This window comes from Hydractinia symbiolongicarpus, chromosome 11, assembly GCF_029227915.1.
Source record: "Hydractinia symbiolongicarpus strain clone_291-10 chromosome 11, HSymV2.1, whole genome shotgun sequence".
Taxonomy (NCBI): domain Eukaryota; kingdom Metazoa; phylum Cnidaria; class Hydrozoa; order Anthoathecata; family Hydractiniidae; genus Hydractinia; species Hydractinia symbiolongicarpus.
Window position 1 is genome coordinate 24,093,889 of NC_079885.1, and position 17,722 is coordinate 24,111,610.

General features: G+C 32.8%; 1 protein-coding gene across 1 annotated transcript; it reads left to right on the forward strand.

Annotated features, from left to right (window-relative positions):
• The first annotated feature begins 10,422 nt into the window (after positions 1-10,422).
• LOC130614256 (myeloid protein 1-like) lies at positions 10,423-12,281 on the forward strand. Its single transcript, XM_057435674.1, has 4 exons — positions 10,423-10,581; positions 11,062-11,155; positions 11,367-11,527; positions 12,018-12,281. The coding sequence occupies exons 1-4, from the start codon at positions 10,530-10,532 to the stop codon at positions 12,188-12,190; spliced, it is 480 nt and encodes a 159-aa protein (XP_057291657.1). The 5' UTR covers positions 10,423-10,529; the 3' UTR covers positions 12,191-12,281.
• The last annotated feature ends 5,441 nt before the right edge of the window (positions 12,282-17,722 follow it).

The window sequence follows — 17,722 nt, forward strand, 5'->3', positions numbered from 1 at the left end:
CTTGAGTTTTTACACAAACTACTGAGTCTGTGTAGAAAGTTGTTGCTATTAAAATAGCAGTTTTATTGAAGTTTTAAGTTTTAAAAGTAATAAAGTTTGATAGTACGTCTTCTCTCTTGAAAAAAATTCGTAAAATGGTAATTAGCAATGTTTATCATAAAATACGTGCATACAATTATGGAGGTAATCAAATAGTCATCACAAAATACGAAAAATTACGGGAAATTATTATTGAGATAATTAATTCTCCATTATTCGTTGCGCGTGATTTTTCAATGTCCCCGTATCGTAAGAGATAATAAAATATAAAAGATTTGGAGCAACGGATGCCTCTTTTTCATGATGAGGCTGAATATTGCGCAATAATTTATAAAAAGGAGTATAAGCTGCTCTTTTTAAATCAACGATTTTAGCTTAAAAGAATGTTCACTTTACAAGACCTCGAAAAATACTATTTTCTGGTGAACTTTGTTTATCGATGGATGGTGTTTAGGTAGAAGTAAATTTTGTAGTGTTTTTAGCTAGTTAGAATGCAGATAAATTGTGCAGAAAAACTTTCGTACTATTTTTGAACTAGTAAGATAAAAATCACTTAGTTATAAAATTTTTTTTAGTTATATAAAAACGGAAAATGGCTTATTCACATAAAAAATGTAATTTATATTTTTATAAAATATAATTTTATGTTGTCTTGTATAAATATTATTCTGCTTTTTTTCACACATAGGGTTTCGTGAAACGGTACTCTTATTCAGCTGGTCACGAAAAATCTATTGAATTATGCTCTCCAGCGTAGAGTAGCCATACGGTATACAAAAATTTGTAGTTCTTAAAAAAATGCCTCCTGGATAGGGGGTTAAAATACTGAAGATTTTTTTTAAAGCGTGCAGAAATTTTAGCCTCAACACGGTGTGCAAACTGGTCACTTTATGAAACATGACATTCTAAGTAAACTAACTTTAAATCTCAGTATGAAACTGGCTAATATATAGACCTGTCCCTGCTTGGTTTTCCTCTTATTGGCTTTAATGTATTTTTAAAATGGGATTTTATGCGCTAAGTAGAAAACGCCCTTAAACGCCTTGCCTTCTTTTAACGTCCATTTCTTAGTGACTTTGTAAAAAAATGGACTAACTTGTTTAAATTCCTGTATCCGCACCTGGTTAAAACACAAAAGAGCGAGCAAAAATTCATTTTTTTTCACAAATTTTTAAATAAAAAACGAACGACGCGATTTTTCAAAAAAATATGACAAAGTATTTTTGCTACGGTAATGCTAAATTTGACGCAGAAAAAAATAAAACGGAGGGGAGTTTCGGACATTTTAGTGAAAAACAACATTTAAATTTCATATTTACATTATCCTATAGACAATTTAATTTGCTTTTATATTCAATAAATTATTTGGAAGAAAAAAACATAATTTTTGAGAAATAATGAATATACTGAATATGCATCTATACTATGGTGGTCCAGAACTGCCACACGAAAAAACTCTGTTTAATTGCGTTTTTAATTCATATATTTATTTTTAAATTTTTTAATTTCTGCTTATTGTTTTTTATTTCAATTCATTTTACTTTTAATTCATTTTTTGTTAATTTTCTTTATTTCAATTTATTATACTTTTACTTTTACCTTTTTTTTCTTTGTTTTAAAAACGTTTTTATTTTCAAATTTCTATTGCCCTTTTCAGCTGCTATTCTTTCTACTAACATCTGTTTGTTTTATATAGAGACGCAAATAACCTGCCCAAGAATTTGTAGTGCAAGGATTTAACGAGTGACGTGCAAAAGTATTTAAGGATGGATCCGCAGGAATTAGTCTCCTATGACTACGAAAAAGTTACGATTGAAAACATTATAAAAGCATGTTTTTAATTTTAAACACTCCATCACTTAACATCTTTAAACATTATTTTTGTAAGATCTCCTGGTCACCAAATATGAAAACTGTCGAATTTGACATTGCTCAAGTTGAAGAAGTCATGGATGCAATCAGGCCTTGATGTTGTGGAAGATGATTTCCTGACCATTGAAGAAAGAACAGGAGAAAGAAGCGAAGCAATTCAGCGAAGCTTACAAATACGTTATAGAAAAACTGCGGTGGTGGAATGTTTGTATTGTGTGTTATATGTAAAATATATTAACCGATTCTTTATTTAGACCGTTCTTTTGCACAGCACTTAATCCAAACCACGGCACTCTTGAAATAGCGTCTAAGTAAGGTAAGGGACTAAGCACGAAGTTACGTCCGTGTCTAACAATACAGGTGTTCGAATTGCATTATGGTATACTATGGCAGCTCTCGGCCAAGCCAGATTTTAAAGGAAAGGCGAACAAAACACTTTTTTGTCGCAGCCACAAAATAAATTTTAGGCGAGGTAGCAAAAATTAAGGAACGTCTAAATCCCAAAATCTAATAAATTACTATAACGACACACAAATAACTATGTTTCATAAATGAATACCCATATTCCTTACTAGCAACATTTTTACAAAGTTTTTATGGCTGTGTGGGTAAAAAAGAAGGAAGTTTGAGATGTACTTACCAATAAACATTAAAAATAAGACCTTTCGTTAATACTTCTTGGAACTTTATAAACATATTTCACAGCCAATAATAATATTCTTCTCGTAATTTGGTTCGCTTTTTCACAATATACATCCAACTTCGAACGATGAAGTTTGTTGTGATGAGATGGCGCAAAATTTGATAAATACACAGACCGGAAACTTTCAACAACAAATCAAACGTGCATTATGGCGGTTTCAGCTTTGTTTACAAATCTTTGTTCTCTTGATCATGAATTAGTTTACTAAGCTTAGTAATAAAAATAAAAATATTTTCGTCGTGTTATTCAACTAATAGCATAATTGCTATTTTGATCTTTAACTTGTGTATTATTTTTTTTAAAAAATGTGTGATCATCAGAGAGTGGCCATCACTATAGAGAAAGATCTAATATTGTTTCTAAATAACCACCAGTTTGGCAAATGTGTAAAAATACTGAACCATAAAATGAATGATTCAGCATAATAAAGGATAAAAGTAAAAACTGGTATTTTGTAATAAACTTCTAATGAAGAGATTTTCTGGATATAATGTGAGTATAATAACGTGTTGTTGTGCTGCAAAGTTTTAAGCCACAAATTCACCTTTTTTAAACAAGCAGCTTTAAATTATTACCCCTTAATATAAAAATAGCAATTTTTTCAGCAAAACCATTTTTTACCTGATTTGATGGTAACTGAATATTACAAAAACTAAACAATTGTCAAGATTGTACGGGATTCTCCAGACCAGCGGATCTGGTCTTTGAAATTATCTCAGGCATCACGAATTTTTAATCAGCAGCCGTGCCACGGCTGTTCGCCTCTCCTTTAAATTTATTTTTTTAAATTAAAAACTTTAAATGCGAAACAAGTTTAAATTAAAATTAAATTAAAAACAAAAGAAAAAAAGATATAAGCTGCTGATTTTTTATGCAAAGTAAAATAAATTAAAATAGGAAAAGGAAAATTAAAAATAAATGAAATTGAAAGTAGAAGTAAAATAAAAGTTAATAAAAAACAAAAAACAGAAATTAAATAAATTTTTAAATAAATACATGAATTAAAAACGCAATTAAATAGATTTTTTTCGTGTGGCAGTTCTCGGCCACCATAATATACCCTTACAGTATTCTTAAGTTCAACTTACAAAGCCAACACTCCATACCATAATTTTTAATGATTTGAATCTTACTGTTCATAAAAGACAGTCGCTAAGATTGTATCATGTGCACGGTGACAACATTGTTGAATTTTGTGCAAATTACTCAAAAGTTTTTTATTGAATTGCGGCGGTCTCTCTTTCTCTCTCTTACGTAAAACACGCAACGTTTTTACAACCTTTACAACCTCAACTTCAAGATAAAGAAATAAATTAGCATGGAAGTTACAGAAAGGGAGACAAGGAGATGAGAAATAGACAAACATTTTTCAGAGTAAGTTGATCTTTTATCAATGTGATATGCAAAAAATATAGAAACACTAGCCTCTCAAAAAAGTGAGCAAAAAATATATAGTACACTTACATACGTGTTAAATGATAGTCTTTTTTCACCTTGGTGTTAGGTAGGAATGTTTGTGCCTGTCAGAAGGATTTCCATGCGAGATGGTGTCACAAGAACTGTCAAAATTAAAAACACTTTGAAAAGTCAATATATAGATTTTACTTAAAAAGTGTTCGAAATGAACTTTTTCTCAGTCAGGGTATTTAATTCGTGATCTTTTTAACACTTTTAGCACAAAACTTTTGAACTTTTTTCTCTTTTGCAAATGAAAATAACTTGGGTACGACATAGTGTTTCAACTTTCTGTTTTACTAATTTTAGCCATAAACTCAGCCTAAAATAATATCCAAGAAGCAATTAAAAACTCAACGTTACATTCACCTCCCCTTTAAAAAAGTAATGTGGCAATTAATACATTTGTTTTTAATGAGAAAGGCGGTGTTAGGAGTAATTTAGGTGGTTTTTGAAATGGAATTCTTTGAGAAGCCATATGAATAATAAAAGTAAGAAAACCCTAAGAAAATAGAGTGCTATATTTAAAAATAAAGGCTTTACTTCAGTTACCACAACTCAACAGTAGCAACTACGGGGTGGTTTTACTGACGCGAGGTGCGACATTAACTTTTCTTTCACAGTTCGCGACTCTACAAACAAACAACAACTAAGTTACATACTTGCAATAAAACAACACGAACAAATATGTATATAAATAAAATAACATAAAACAAAACTAATTCTGTATAAATAACAAACGCAAGAGAAAGACATACTAAAACACAAAAAGAGGGAGAAAGAGAATAACTTTGTCCCTTCTTTCTTCTACTTTATCATAAAATTATATTCATTTTTGAGTGCTGCATCAAACATATAAAGTTGGTTATCCCTACTCGATCCTAATCTTTTATGACAATAGACTTCTGGTTTGGCATGCAATCATAGAGTGATGTAATCCACTAGGCCTAAACATAGTCACAAGAAAAAGAATAGTCTGGAGACTCGTGCCAACGCGCTCTGCTCCCGGCAAATAACTCGGGTTCCTACATTTTCTAGTACCCAGACTACTTTTAGGGGCACCAAAATTTAAAAAACAAGCGGGAAACCTTAGCGAAGCTTACATTTTTTTAAAGTAATTTTTCATTTATGCTGTAATTTGCTATGCCTGGTGCTAATTGTTCGATTTTTGGTTGCTCTACTTCGAGAAGAACTACTGGCATCTCAATATTTTGTATTCCACAAGGAAATGATGAGTACAACACATCTTGGAGACAGAAACTTATTGCTGTGATTACGAAGGATCGTGTTGTTGATAATAAGTTGAGGACACAGATTGAAAAACGTAATTTACATGTATGCGAAAAACACTTTCAGCTTATACAAGGTAGGTGCTATTTTATGTATTTTTAGCTATGTAAATATTGGAAACACTATTAATAAAGCTCTCTCTTATACCTGTTGTTTATTTAGATGAAAAAAGAAGAACACTAATTCCAGGATCTATTCCAACACTAAATTTACCAATAAAAAGCATTCCCTCTTCCAGGTATGAGACCATATATTTTTTTGTACAGATACGTATATAGCTAGCTATTTATAAACATTTATGCATATACAGAAAATATGACCACAGGAAAAATATATATTTACAGTAAATTATATTTTTATTTAGCACATCAGTCAAGCCAAGACCTTCTGCTGAAAAAATTGCTGTGAAAAGAAACAGTACAATAACTGTTGATCAAAACCAACACATATTATAGAGTTGGTTCAGTTTTTAGTAAATAACAATGTGCCTTATATTCTTACTGAACGTTTATGTCAAGATCCCTTAGAGAATTATTTTGGTCGTCAGAGATCCATGGGAGCACGAAAAGACAACCCTTCAATGCGTGATTTTGGCTACAATGATAACACTATCAGGAACCAAAAAATCTTCAGGCCTATTTCTAGAGTAAATGTAGCTGGTAATGCTGTAGTGGATTTTAGTGATGAACCTGTTCCTTGCAGAAAAAAGAAAAAACTATGAAGAAAAACACTTAAAAAACGGCTATTTTTATAGCCACACATTTTTAAAAACATTATACTTGGCTTTAAAACAGTTACACTTATGCCTCTCACTAGCCTAGCTAGCTATATGCTAGTAACTAGCTATCCAGCTATGTGCTAATAATGCCATAGGTAATGATTTTTATAGGTGTGTAGCTATAAAAATAGCTGTTTTGTTAGTGGTTGCAGTACTTTCAATGACCTTGATCCAGGGTGGATGATTTCTTCTTTAATTCTGTGCGTAGAGATTTTGATCTCTTTGTATCGGCCGATATTTTGTGAAGCTGCATTTTATCTTTGACAAAAGAAAATGTTCTCACTCTGACATATAGCATGAGTAGGTCTTCTAGAAGATTTAAAGAAACTTCTTTTTTCAGTGATACATCGCAGAGGTTAACTATTTTCGTGAAATTTGACTTCACATTAAAATTTTTCATAAGAAAGGAAACTATTTCCTTGCTATCAATTTTACTGCACCCTTTATTGGTATATGATCGAAAATATTCCTCGGCAGCTGTAAAAAGTTAAAATTATCTCTTTTCTGACTTTCCATAGACCACCACGATCCCTAGCATTAACCAATTTGTACTCTGGTATATCTTCTGTGTCATCAGATTTTCCAGCCAGAAGAACTGCCAAATACTGCTGATGATATATTTGTTGACATGTGTTTTTTGAGGAGAAAAGTATTCGCCGATACATAGTACTAAAGATGCATCCACTAAGATAGGATATGATGGACGTTTCCTTATCTGAAAAGGTGTGTGGTTTATTTGGAACTTGCAAAACATCATTGAAATCAGACTTAGACAAGTGACACAATACTTGATTTGCTAACTCAAATCCTAGAAGAACAGTACAGTAGTGGCTTAGACTTGCTCCAAAGGGGTGTTCCATGTCCAAAATATTTTTATAAAATAATGGATAAAACTTTTTAGCATCTCCATCAAAAGATTTGATAACATTTTTCACCAGACTGTATGATGGCAAAATATTGTCAAGGCTACCAATTTTAAAAAACTTGAATTCGTTTGTGATTTCAGAGGGATAACATTCATCACCTGTCAATTTTATTATTGAATCCTCGATATATCGCTTAAAATACAGCGGATGCAGAACCTGTTCAGCTTCCAAACTTGCATCACTTTCCTTCTCTTTACTGTGCTTAGTGTTGTTGTGGCGAGATAACCCCCTTTGTGATACACAAACTTTAGAGCACAAACTACAGGTAAATGTAACCTTGGCCTTTCCTTTGGGTATTTCGTCAATTACTGAAGTTAGTTCCAATTCAAACTCAGTATTACTTTGTAAAAAATCTTCATCTATTGCCTCCAAAATAGCATCCAGATCTTCACCATAAAGGAAATCCTCTGCAGCCGCAGCCATTTTTTAAACTTTGGTGCCCTTATATTCCGGCCACCCCAGTTTTTTGAAGTCTCTTTACGATACGGCCCGGAATGGCCGATTACCCAGACTATTCTTTTTCTTGTGACTATGGCCTAAAGTGGCTTTAAAATGTTTAATTTCGACTCTATCTTAACTTCTTCTGGTGTTATACTGTTTTGAATCTGTTTCTGAATTTTATCTGTAACCCATTGAAGCTAGCAATGCTCAAATACTTTCAAAACCCAATCAGTTGTATTGGCGATAGCTAATATTTTGATGCCTTAACAGATGAAGAAAAAAACGTTATAACAAAGTTAGAATAGAACTCTTTCAACAAGGCATGTTTGTGGAAGAATCACTACTTTATTCAGATAAACTTTCGCGAGAGAAACTTTCGCGAGTCCAAAAACTCGCGAAATTTTTTGAATAAATTTTCGCGAGTCTACAAATTAAAAAATTTTCGCGAGATAAACTTTCGCGAAATCTGAAATTAGAAAGTTTTGCCAACATAAACTTTTGCGATTCGTGATTTTGAACTTATTTTTACGTTCTTATAAAAAAGTGGCCTATATTTCTTATGATAAAAAAAGAAAAAAAGTGTTTTTTAACGATACATTTTCTTTCTTTTAAGGGTTTTTTAACGATGTAATATTCTTTCCTATGGTATGTAAAAACTTCTATTTACAAAATGGGTTCATCGTCAAAATCACAAAACAAATCAAACACATTTTTTAGGCTCGTCTTCTTCCGGCTCCCACGCATCTTCGTCATCGTCTTCTTCGCTACTAACTTGGTTATAAGCATTCCGCCCCTCTTCATCAATTCTGCAAACGGCGTCCAGATCCTTGATTAATTTTTTAAAAACACATTCGTTTCAAACATTATCGCGTTTGCTTATTTCTAAGTTTATTCCATCCCGTTCCCAGCGCCAGTTGTCTTTTTTTTATATTGGGAGGGCGAGCCAAGTGAAGGCGAGTCAAGAACAAACTTTTAAAACCAGCAATTTTTTTAAAAATTTCGACAATTTTAGAAAGTTTGTACTGAATAAACTTTCGCGAATGGCCAATTTAAAAAGTTTCGCGAAAAAGGCCAAAAAACGCGAAATTCGCGAAAGTTTCTCCGAATAAAGTACCACTGACGTCCTACGCGCTACAAAAACATAAAAATCACGCAAGCTGTGATTTATACTTGGAAAGATGACTGTCTTTTGCTATCGATGACCCTGATGTAAGCAATCTTGGCTGGAAGAAAGACGTGACTAAATTGGTATAGATGGTGCTATAGATATGCTGAAAGAATTAATCAACTGAAGATGTGAAGGTGGATGAAAAAAGAAGTGGAAATGTTTGAAAGGCGATATGTAAATGTATGAACTGGAGGAATGGAAAAGATGATAAAGAAATAAGCGAAGAAAATCGCAACGATGATGATGATGCCAGCTTAAGTGTTGTCGACTTTTTTATTGATAAATTGAACATTGACGCCTCAGACACTATCATACAGCTGAATGACTTTAATGTTATTTTAAGAGGATATGGATACGCTTTTTTCAATAGCTCATTTCACTTATATGCATGAAAATATTATGAACTACAAGAAAAAACAACAACATAAAAGATTTAAATTCATCAAAAAGTTCTTGATGCGACGTGATAATTATGTATTTAATTATTTTTCCTACTTCTTTAACATTTTGCAAAATCTTTAGGTATGGCTTAACATTTATATTGTGTTTTATGCATGATTAAAATCAAAGCCGTAGAAAGCACGATATAACACGAAACACACGATTGTTCTATTTTCATACTCAATTCCATGAAAATTTCAGGGTTCTGGTACCTAACAACAAAAAGTAGTTGACAATATGCTTTGCATACTTTTGTGTGTTTTTTTCAAATATATTTGACTGGGATAATGAATCCCATTTCGATTTTACATATTTCACTCATCATGAGTTCCAAGAAGATCTTGTTAACCTTTGATTTTCGTAAGTCCAATATTTTTACCCTCATATGTTTTCCTTTTTGAACTGTAAAAGATCGCTATGAAACATATCACCTGGGTATCTTACATCAAGTACATGTGTCTCAGTAGCGATAAGATAGTTCATAATGTGTAAAAAAGCTTACTCAGCAGTAAATCTTTATATTTTGAATATACACAAAATCTGTTTCTTCACAAGTACACGTTAAAACAAAATAAATATCAACATTTGTCGCTATGCAGCGAGAAAATTGTTTAAACACTGCTTAGGACTTATAGTGGCTCACAGATCGAAATATGTAGATCGAACATCAATTTGACGTTAAGAGGCGTGGCTAAATGCCATGAAGTTTCAAAACTGTAGTGATGTTGACATGATGTTGACATCGATTTCATTTAATGTAAAAATTGTCTTACATGTCATTTTTTCGTTAAAAAATGCACGAAATCAAAATCAAAAACAAACTTTTAAGAAGTGGTTTTTTTTTTCATGTGTCCGCTTTACACAGAGCTTTTCCAAGGGAAAATGTCATTCGGTGCTAAAAAAAGTGTCCGTTTTATAAAGTGTCCGTCTTATTACTGTCCTTCCTATAGAGATATTCTTGTGAGAGTTTGACCTGAAATCAGTCCGGTTCAAGGTATGTCCGTCATATAGAAATGTCCGCTTTAGTCCATGTCCACTTTAGAGAGATTCCATGTAATTTGTGCAACAAGCCTGGTGGAAGTCCATACACATGTAAAAGAAGCTAGAGACGAGGTTCTGAGGTTTTCTGAAAATCTGAAACTGTTGCTGAAAGAAGATTAATTAAATCTATTTTTGTTTTTGACGCAACAGTTTTGTGACGTAATAACTTCTGCCGCATAGATAATGATTAAACTTTTGGCCAACACAACAAAAGAGAGTAACGGAAGATTTGTAAAAATGACAGTGAAGGAGGTTTCGTTATTTATTTATACAGGAAGATACAAAGCGGAAGATAATGTGAAAATGTATAAAAAGGAGACAACATCAAAATTTAGTTAACATATCAGGATATATCAACATTAAGAATCGGCAAACATGAAGATTTTTTCGTTTCTTTTCGCTCTTGCTTCTGTTAGCGCTGTATCCAGTAAGTTTTATTTACTCTATTTTAAATTTTTATATTTATTATATAATTAGTATATATTATACAATATCTCAAATATGGACGGCAAAACATATTTATCTTTGCAACGCGTGGAAAACCAACATTCAGGCTTAGTCATTCACAATCTCTCATACAATCATTACAGCTTCTATGTTGTTTTCCCCTTATGGAACAAAACATTTAAACAAGTACTTTTTTGTACAAGTTTATCATCTTAAAGGACAGCAGGTAGATTGCATAGGATGGAATATGATCTGATCACGAAAATTTAAACCATTTTATTCGATTTTAACATCAAGGAAATGTAACACATCGCTTTACAATTCATTACGTAATTTTTACCTAAAATTTGCTTTTAAGTATTTATTATTTTATCATCTCTACCCAGGATCACATTTCGCTACATTCTTGACCATTCAATTGATAGTAATGTATAATTCTATGTATACATATATTTTTTAGGCTTATGTCTCAACGCTATATGCAGTAGCAATCCCTCAAATACAATTCGTGGATGCGACACGCAAGGGTGTGGCCATCATGGGGCGAGTAGAAGGTACACAAATCCCTTTTTGTGCCAATTATCTCGTCTGATTTGTCAGCGTACTTTAAAAACTGTCAAAGCTGGAACTATTAGACCAGAAATATTATTCTAAAAAAACCCATTCAACAGTATTCTTTAGTTTTAGCGTGTATATCACTAAGAAAGAGATTTTTATCGTTCGACTGGAACAAATAAGCCTACGTGTTAAAATTTTTTTTTATAGGGGAGGCACAAGGAAGCATAATGGAATAGATGTGGTCTGTACACCTGGAAGTTCTGTATACGCACCTTTCAGTGGGACCATTGTTCGTAGAACTAGACCGTACGCAACTGGAGGATCTTACAATAATGGATTAGTGCTCAGGGGCTCTGGTTCTTGGAAAGGTATGCAAGTTTTAGTACCTTTTGTTTATCCAGCCATGTTAATGGATGGTTTTTGGGGCTATGTTATTTTCCACTTTAGCTATTCTAAATTTTAAGGTTGTAAGGCTTTAAAATTATCATTATTATAGTTATTGATGTTAAGAGAAGTTCATGAGTGAAGATACTGCCAGAACTTTATATTGAGTCACTAAAATAACCTTTACGAAATGTTTGAAGTCAAGAATTATAGAGATATCTTGCTGGAAAACATTTTATTCCATTATAAATGTCGACCAAAGTCGGGTCATGGTAAACCACGCTCGAAGTGGTTAAGCTGCAAGTAACAAATGCGATATATTTTTTAATCGGCCTTAATGCCACGGGTGGCTTCCCATGGATTTTTCACGGGCAAACGACTAGTCTTTATAACAATAGACGTCTGTGCACGAGAAAAAAGTTGTGTATAAGACGCATTTGGAATTAACAACATATTTTATTTAAACTTTTGCAGGATTTGAGGCAAGAATTTGGTACTTCACACCAAAAAGAACAAGTGGTTCAATGACAGCTGGTGAAAATCTTGGTCCTTATCAAAAGTTACCTTACCGTGGTATCACTCAACATGTGCATCTACAATTGAAGAAAAATGGTCGATCTGTTAACCCAGCTAGTTATGTTTGTTAAAAGAACAATATAAATATGTATTCAATGTGTTTAACTAGCTAGACAAGCATTTTTTGTAATGTATACATATTTGTAAAGGCTGAATCTAAAATTCTTGAGTGCTTCATGTTTATTCTATGAACAATTTCCCGGACTTTAGTGGGCCGTGCTGTTGTTTGTTGCATCATGAGAGCATTGCTGCTGTGACTAGTGCATTATCAGTGTTGCAGGCTTGATATAAACATCGGCCAAAGTGAAGTTACTGATACAGGATTATTGGCAAGATGATACTGTCGTATAATTTAGAGAAATAATCAAAACGCCAAGAATATTGTGTCGAGGGTTATATAGATCACGAACCCCAGTTTACATGTTGTTGGTGCGAATCATCGAGGTTTTTGTGTAATTCTTTTTTCACCATGTCTACAACATGCCATACTTGATTTAATTTTTTGGCGCTATAAGACTGCATTAATATTACAGGCGTTTGAGTATGGGATCCCCGTTTTTGATATCTTATGACAAGCTACATAAATGATAAGCCAAATCATAGCTTCGCGTAAACTTTTTGAATATCCTGATTTCGAACCTCAATATTGTGAAAAAACAAAATATCTGTCAAAGACAAATATTCTACCATATATGTCTTCAAAAATACAACAAAGGTTATATAAGTACTAAATTTTTATATTTACATGCTTGTTGACATTTTATATTTGTTTTTGTCCTCATAAGTAATTAATAGTTTATTTGAAATGTATCCTCCAAAGACACATTCTCCGTGCTTTCAAAGTATATCCAAAATGCAATACTGAAAGATCAAACTAAAATGTAAAAATATTTCGTGTCAAGATGTATTTTATGAAAAATAAAATATAGTATAGGATCTAGAAAATGTGTATATGACTCCAAAAGATTTAACAGAACGGTACTGTACCATGTCAGATTTAACAGAATGATACTGTGCCATGTAAGATTTAACAGAACGGTACTGTACCATGTAAGTTTTAACGGAACGGTACAGTACCATGTAATATTTAACAGAACAGTACTTTACCATGTACGATTCAACAGAACGGTACTGTACCATGTAAGATTTAACAGAAGGATACTGTAGCAACTAGATAAACATCATCGCCATGCTTGTGTTAGAAAATTAACGAAAACGTAGACTAAATTATATTCCGTGTCAACAAGTGTCGCATTAGGTAATAATATAAAACCCGCAAAAACAATAAAGTCGTAATTCTAAGGTGGACCGCAATAAATTTCGTTGTGTTTACATGGAGTTTTTAAATCGTGGTTCTGTAAACTGCGCATGCGGAAAAACTTTGTAGACATGCAGGGGTGGCACCACAATTTCCAAAGTGGGGGAGGCTTTGGCATAGTGGGAGATTTTGAGAATTTATTAACAACCAACGAGAGGGGGCGCTGTAAGGCCCCTGGTGGGACCAACGCATTTTTAGAGTCCTAAAACACGTAAAATACCTTTGTAAAACACGTAAAAAGCTTTGCTTATTTGCGGAAAATAAAAATTATTACTTAGCAAAATAGAGTGGCGCCGCCCCTGACATGGACAATGGTTTCAATTTGAGAAATTTTGTGTTTGTATGAATATTTGGAGGAAGGAATTACCGACTTTCATACAGCGCAGTCTGGGCACTAGTAAAGCGCTTTTAGGGACAAATTTTTCATAATGGTAGCGCAACTAGAAGAAGACAACAACATTACCAGAAAAAAGAAATGTCACGTATTTTTTAACAAGTACTTCAGTCCATGCTCACTGTCTCTGAAGCCACATAGCTAAACATACCCTTTGTGCCATCATCCAACTTTGAACTTTTTAAAAATTAATAACTGTAAGTTGTTCTTACTTGAAACGTTTTAATAAAGTTAAAATGCCACAGACAGGACTAGCAGCACCATATCAACACGTTATTTAAAAGTTAAACGTTAATATGAAATGCAAAGAAGTAGGAAAGAAACAACAGAACGTTACACATTTCTGTCTTTTTCCGTATGACACAAATAATTCTTTTTGAGAAAGTGACCGAAAAACTTGACTTTGCCCCAGAAGCGCTTTACTCGTGCCCAGACTCCGCTGTATAAAAGTCGGTAATAAAAATTCATTTCAGTTATTTTGAAAGAAATGAAACCAATGCCGAAATGAGTTCATTTTTCCCAAGTGTCATAACATAGCAACTGTCATGTATTTCGTTTTTTGCATAGCTCAAGATAAATCCCATGCTATGTATTTTTTTTGATAAATACGTTTTGTTTACAAACCACCTTTCGCCCACCGCTAGCACCGCCTTTTTTATTATTTGTGCCTTGATTATCGACCTCTTCGTGGTCACATCCGCCTAAATTTAAAAGCTATCTCACATTTTATCTTCACCATTGTGCCTTCCACGACACAAGTAAGAAATTATAAGCCTTGAAATGATGCTACATAAACCAAACACTCCTACCTTGTTTTGCAGTATGACTCAAACATTGACAAAAAATTGAGACAACCATGGACTTGGACATGGACAAATTAGCATTTCACCTAAAATCTGAGTGTTAACTTTTATTTTCAAGTTTTGAAGTCAAAACATCAGCCAAAAGATAGTCTAGGCTCTCTACACATGGAATTGATAATATACTATGGTATTTTTCTATATCTTAGACCTTATACGGAGTATAAGATTACATCTGTGAACAAATTATTTGATGACTTTTATTTCATCATCACCTTTTGCCATCTTGATTATTTTAGCTTGAAATTATTATTTTCTTAATTAATTAATTCCGAGAATCATTAAGCTCGACAACAGCATCTTAAAATTTGTGGGTTTTTTATGTTCACTGCTTTTGTTGTTAGAATATCTCGCTCTTTCTAGTAGTACCAAATGGTGCTTTTTTAAGCTTTCGAACGGAGGTAAAATGTGGGTTTAACCTGTTAACAGCTCACTTAAAAATCATAACACGAAAGCGTCGTGTCTGTCGTTTCAAGTTAACATGTAGACGATTCTCGAATATTGCGATACAGCGAGACTAACAATCGTGACTAGAAACTAAACGGTTAAAAGTGAACGCTTTTCAATGGTAGAAAGCTGACGGGGGACCGAGTAACAAATTGATGAAACAAAATGATGAACAAAATGATTCTAGTAGTAAAAATGTCAATAACAAGTGCGTATTTTCATTTTGAACATTTTAGATGAAGTTTGTAGTATTGGTGATGTCTTTTATTATGATTAATCATGCGTTTAAGACGTACCCAGAAAATAGAGGTAAGGTGACTCAAGATTTAAATTTGCGCTCAAACTTTAAAAAAATTGTTTAAGGTACACAAATACTGTATGCTCTTTCTTTTACCAAGCTAATTAGCAAGATACTCTGTTTTTCTGACAGCAAACTTCATGTGATTCTTGTGTTCTTTATAAAAAAAAATGAATCAAAATTAACAAATTAATAATTTTGTGTGAAATTAAGAACGAGGACTGGAAATTAAAAAAAGGTTGCGAAGCATTTTGCAAGTTGCAAGCAAAATTAAACTAGTTAATACTTTGTCCCTAGCGCTTCTTGTTTCTATGCGATATTAACATCTTGACTTTTATTACAGCTGTCCAGTTTAAACTTATTTGTTTTGCTAGCCAAAAAATACAATAGCTTTTGGTGCAAAAATATCAGTCATACTTCATTACGCTGATTTTATATGATTTTTTTACATCGAAATTTCGAGAATCTCAATAATTTTCTTGCTATACTTCACGTAGCAAACGTGCTCCACAAACGTGCTCAATTGCTTCGGAAAAATTAAAACCTTAGGTCTATTTTATGCAGTTTTTACGAAAAAGTGAAAGTTTTTAACAATGAAAAATATTTCTTTATAGGTTTGCCTTTTCATAGTTAATTAGCAAATATTTCTTGGGTTTAAGGCAATAAATAACAAATTAAGTTTGATAAATTTTACGATTATCTGAAATTGGGGAAAACATACTATAATTTTTAACGACTTTTATTGTTAATAAACGATTTTTATACATTTTATTTTTATCAAGAGAATTTTTTAACATTTTGTACATGCATGTTGAAAGACGTTTTTAGTTGTGATCTGAAGATGCTCTGACAAAGATCAGGGAGAAAATTTATCAAACTTAATTTGTTATTTATTGGCTTAAACCCAAGAAATATTTGCTAATTAATGAAAAAAATAACCAAACAGTCTTTGCATAACTGGAAGTAAACAAAATTTAGAAAGGTCATTTGTCACAGCAAGTTAACTGAGAGGCAAACAAAAAATTATTTTAAATACAGTTTAAGCGAGAGAAAAAGATTATAGATTTCCAAATCCTAAATCAACTAAGATAACTACTATAATAAGAAATCAATAAATATATTTCACGACTAAGTATCTATATATAATTCTTAACAACAGTTTTACAGAATTTTCATGGCTGTATGGGGTCGGTTTTGGATGTACTTACCAGTAAACATCAAAAATAAGATTTTGACTTGAGATTACCAAGAATATTTTACGTACTATAATAATAACAGCATTTTATAACCTCCCTTTGAACTTCTTTGACTTACGAAATATCTGTCATAACCAACAACAATATTTTTTCATGTTTTAAGTTTCTTTTCTGCAACACACAACGAGCTTCGAACGATGAAGATTGTTATGATGAGATGGCGCCAAATGTAATTAATATACAGACCGGAAACATTCAACAAAATATCGAAGGCGCAATATGAAAGCTTCATATTTATTTACTTTTCTTTATTTTTTTTATCTTTTTTACTTACAAATATGTTCGGTAGTAAATAGCAGACCAAGCCTGGTCTTCAAAATTAACACAGTCATCATGAACTTTTATTCAGCAACCGTGCTGTTCGCATTATTATCGAATGCCTTGTGGATAATAATCCCAAGTCACAGCCCAATCAGCGTGACTTATTAATGGCATCATAAACTAAGCAATTGATTTAATGCTTAGATCTGTGAACTTTACTTCCTCGAGTAGTTTTAGTAGCGGGTAGTAGAGGCGGTCATTTAGCCAATCGACCGCCTGAGGGGTTTTCATTAGTCCATTGGGGCGCAAATTGTGACACAAATTGTCACATAAGCCGGTTAACGGTCAGTAGAATGGGCTGACAAAACTACATTTAAAGTAATCTGAAATCTTATAATTACAAACCGAACGCGCTACCACTACACCATCTCCGCAAGAAATATTAGTGCTAGTTTTTTGTAATTTTTAGGCTCCGATTCTGAAATGTATATGGCAGGGTACAGAGATGGCTACGCGGATGCACAAACAAGTAAGCCGGAATTTAACTTTATTTTACTACAAACAACAATCGTGCAATTTCTCGACCTAAGAGATATCGAGAATGCCAGGGTAGAAGAAGAATGTCAAGGAAGAAGAAGCCCAAAGCACACAGAAAAGTTTCTGTGTACTTTGGGATTAGTTTAAAATTCCTCCAATGTTTAGACGCGGATTCTCAAATGTATCATGTGGAAAGATATAGCAATGGTTTTGCTGATGGACAAGGTAATGC